We start from the raw sequence: 3267 nt of genomic DNA, 5'->3' as shown, positions 1-3267 counted from the left end.
CCCAATGCTTCATAGGGACGAATTCAATACCTCCCCTCTCTCCTCATATCTTCTCCATTTGCTCTTGGTGTTTGTGAACCATTAGAGGAGTGACAATTGTGACTCTAAGCTTTCTAAAGTCAATACAAGGAAATTTGTGATTGTTATTGCTACATAACAATCAAGGTAACATTATAAACTCATTCTTATGTTAATATCATTACTTGTATGCTAGAATTAGGGTTTGTAGTCTTGGATAACTTGCATGTACAATAGAGAAACCTAGATCTGAGCATTAGGGTTTGTATGAGCACATAGGATGTCTTATGACCAAAACCCATCAGAAGCTTTTGAGAAGAATGACTGAAAGGAAGAACGTTTGGGCAAAATGTTAGTGTTCGGTATAAACAGTCATGGACTGAAGGTGTTCCAAGATCGGATTTGGATACCTAAGACAGGAGGAGTCAGAGATCTTCTGATGGAAGAAGCTCACAAAATCATGTACTCGATTCATCCCGGTAGCACTAAAATGTATAGGGACCTGAAACCCTATTACTGGTGGCCAACGATGAAGCTTGATGTTGCAAAGTATGTGGCCAAATTTGTGACTTGTGCGAGGGTAAAGAAACAACATCAAAAACCATACGGGAGTTTAGAACCTTTACCTGTGCCTATGGGTTCTGATAATCCTAAATGCCCATGAATGAGTGAAAACAAGTGTTCAAAAAACTTCCCGAAGCCATTCATGGAGAATACTTCTGTTGATTCAAATGGTTATCCTATATATAGGAGATGTAATGATGGATCTTTTATAGAAAAGTCGGGTGTTAAGTTAGACAACAGAAGTGTTGTTCCATATCACAAAAACCTTTTGAAACGATACCAGGCTCACATTAATGTTGAGTGGTGCAATCAAGTGGCTTCCATCAAATATTTCTTTAAATATATTAACAAGGGTCCTGATCGGGCTACTATTAAAGTTGCACCAAACAATGGAGGTGATAATGACGATATTCATGTTGATGAAATAAAGAACTACTATGATTGTAAGTATTTGTCTGCATTTGAAGCTTCGTGGCGTATATATGGATTTGATGTTCATTACATATATCCTTCTGTTGTAAGGCTTCCGTTCCATCTTCCTGGAAAACAAAATGTTGTATACGGAGCAGATGATGATATTGAAGATATCCTCGACAAACAATCTGTTTCTTCTTCGATGTTCTTATCTTGGATGAGCTGTAATGAACATAATGAGGATGCACAAAAACTTTCTTATGTTGAGTTTCCTACAAAAATTTGTATGGAAACAAAAAGATCGTTGTTGGGAGCCAAGAAAAAAAGGGTTTTATATTGGAAGGATTCACACAGTTTCACGTAATCTCGGTGAAACATATTTTTTGAGAATTCTTTTAAATAAAGTCAAAGGTCCGAAATCATTTGCAGATATTTGTACGGTTAATGGACATGTCCTACTTTTAGAGATGCATGTTATTCTCTTGGACTTTTAGTATATGATAGAGAATATATTGATGCCATCGAGGAAGCAAGTCATTCAAGATCAAGTTATTATTTACGGTTTCTATTTGCAACTATGCTAAAGTTTAATATTTTGTCTAAACCGTGTTATGTTTGGGAGAATACTTGGCAATACTTATCCGATGGGATTCTCTACAATCAGCGAATGAGATTAAAGTCTCCAGGTATTATCATTTTTCTCATTCATTACATTTTATACATTGCTTATATAATTTTTGAAATGCTAATTATATTATTATTTGAAATTTTGATTTTTTTTATAAATATTTTAAAGGTTTTTTATACACATTATGTTTATTACGTGATAAATGTATATATTTATCTTTTAATAATTAACTCTGCAATTGTATAGGTTTATCCCTTAATGACGATCAGCTTAAAAATTTGACGCTATATGAGATTGAAAAAACTCTACTCCAAAATATTTCAAGCCTTAAAGATTTTGTTGGGGTGCCTTACATTGATCATGATTTGGTATCTTCATCACACAACCGTTTGATTACTGAGGAGTTAGATTTTGATATGAACAGTCTACAAAAAGAATCTCATCAACTTCTTGATTCATTAAGAATTGAACAACGATTAGTTTTTGATGAAATCATGACTACTGTTAAACAGAAAAAAAGGAGGTGTGTTTTTTGTTTATGGCTATGGAGGTACCAGTAAAACTTTTCTCTGGAAGACTTTATATGCATGTATAAGATCCTAAGGTGATATCATTTTAAATTTTGCTTCAAGTGGCATTGCTTCATTGTTACTAACCGGAGGTAGAACAACACACTCATGCTTTATAGTTCCTCTAAATCTTACTGAGAATTCCTTTTGTTCTTTTGCACTGGATAGTGATGTAGCCGAATTGTTAAAAAGCGTCATTAATTATATGAGACGAGGCACCTATGATTCATAAGCATGCATTTGAAGTCTTGGATCGTTCTTTGAAAGATATATTGAGTCGTGATTTTCATGGAAACTCAAAATTGCCATTTGGAGGAAAAACAATTGTCTTTGGAGGCGATTTTAGACAAATTCTACCAGTTGTTCCTAATGGAAGCAGGCAAGACATTGTGAACGCTTCTTTAAGTTCCTCTTATATTTGGTCAACTTGCAAAGTCTTAACATTAACAAAAAAAACATGAGGTTAAGTGTTCTCACATCTGATATTCAAGAAACGGAGACTTTTGCAAAATGGATTTTGGATATTGGAGAAGGAAAAGTTGGTGGGTTGAATGATGGCGAGGCAATTATTGATATTCCAACTGATCTTCTCATTGTTGATTCAGTTGATCCTATTGGTTCATTAACTGGATTTGTCTATCCTTCTATTGTTGAAAATGCCAAGAATCCGATTTATTTTCAAGAAAGAGCAATCATTGCACCGAAGAATGAAGTCATTCAAGAGATTAACGAGCATTTGTTAAAAGTATTCCCAGGAGATCCACATTAGTATTTAAGTTTTGATAGTCTTTCTCATGCAGATTTTGTTCATGATGAAGTTGATGAAACTTTATACTCTCCTGATGTTCTAAATGGTCTTAGACCTTCAGGTATGCCAATTCATAAGTTGGTGATAAAAGTCGGTGTTCCGGTTATGTTACTAAGGAATATGGATCAAAAATGTGGATTGTGAAATGGCACAAGGTTACGGGTTATTTCATTGGGTAAACGTGTTATAGAAGCTAAAATAATATCTGGAAGTAATATCGGTAACCGTATGTTTATTCCAAGAATGTATTTGACGCCTTCGGGTAA

The 3267-nt window shown here is 34.4% G+C and overlaps 1 protein-coding gene across 1 annotated transcript; it reads left to right on the top strand.

Annotated features, from left to right (window-relative positions):
* The first annotated feature begins 724 nt into the window (after positions 1–724).
* Positions 725–2962, top strand: LOC145029854 (uncharacterized). Its single transcript, XM_078978308.1, has 6 exons — positions 725–1356; positions 1462–1682; positions 1793–1828; positions 1871–2147; positions 2257–2386; positions 2573–2962. Exons 1-6 carry the CDS (start codon positions 725–727, stop codon positions 2960–2962), a joined length of 1686 nt encoding a protein of 561 aa, XP_078834434.1.
* Positions 2963–3267: the final 305 nt, after the last annotated feature.

The sequence above is a fragment of the Lactuca saligna genome, chromosome 2 (genome assembly GCF_052625555.1).
Source record: "Lactuca saligna cultivar CGN05327 chromosome 2, ASM5262555v1, whole genome shotgun sequence".
Classification (NCBI taxonomy): domain Eukaryota; kingdom Viridiplantae; phylum Streptophyta; class Magnoliopsida; order Asterales; family Asteraceae; genus Lactuca; species Lactuca saligna.
This window is presented reverse-complemented; position numbering and strand designations above follow the sequence as displayed.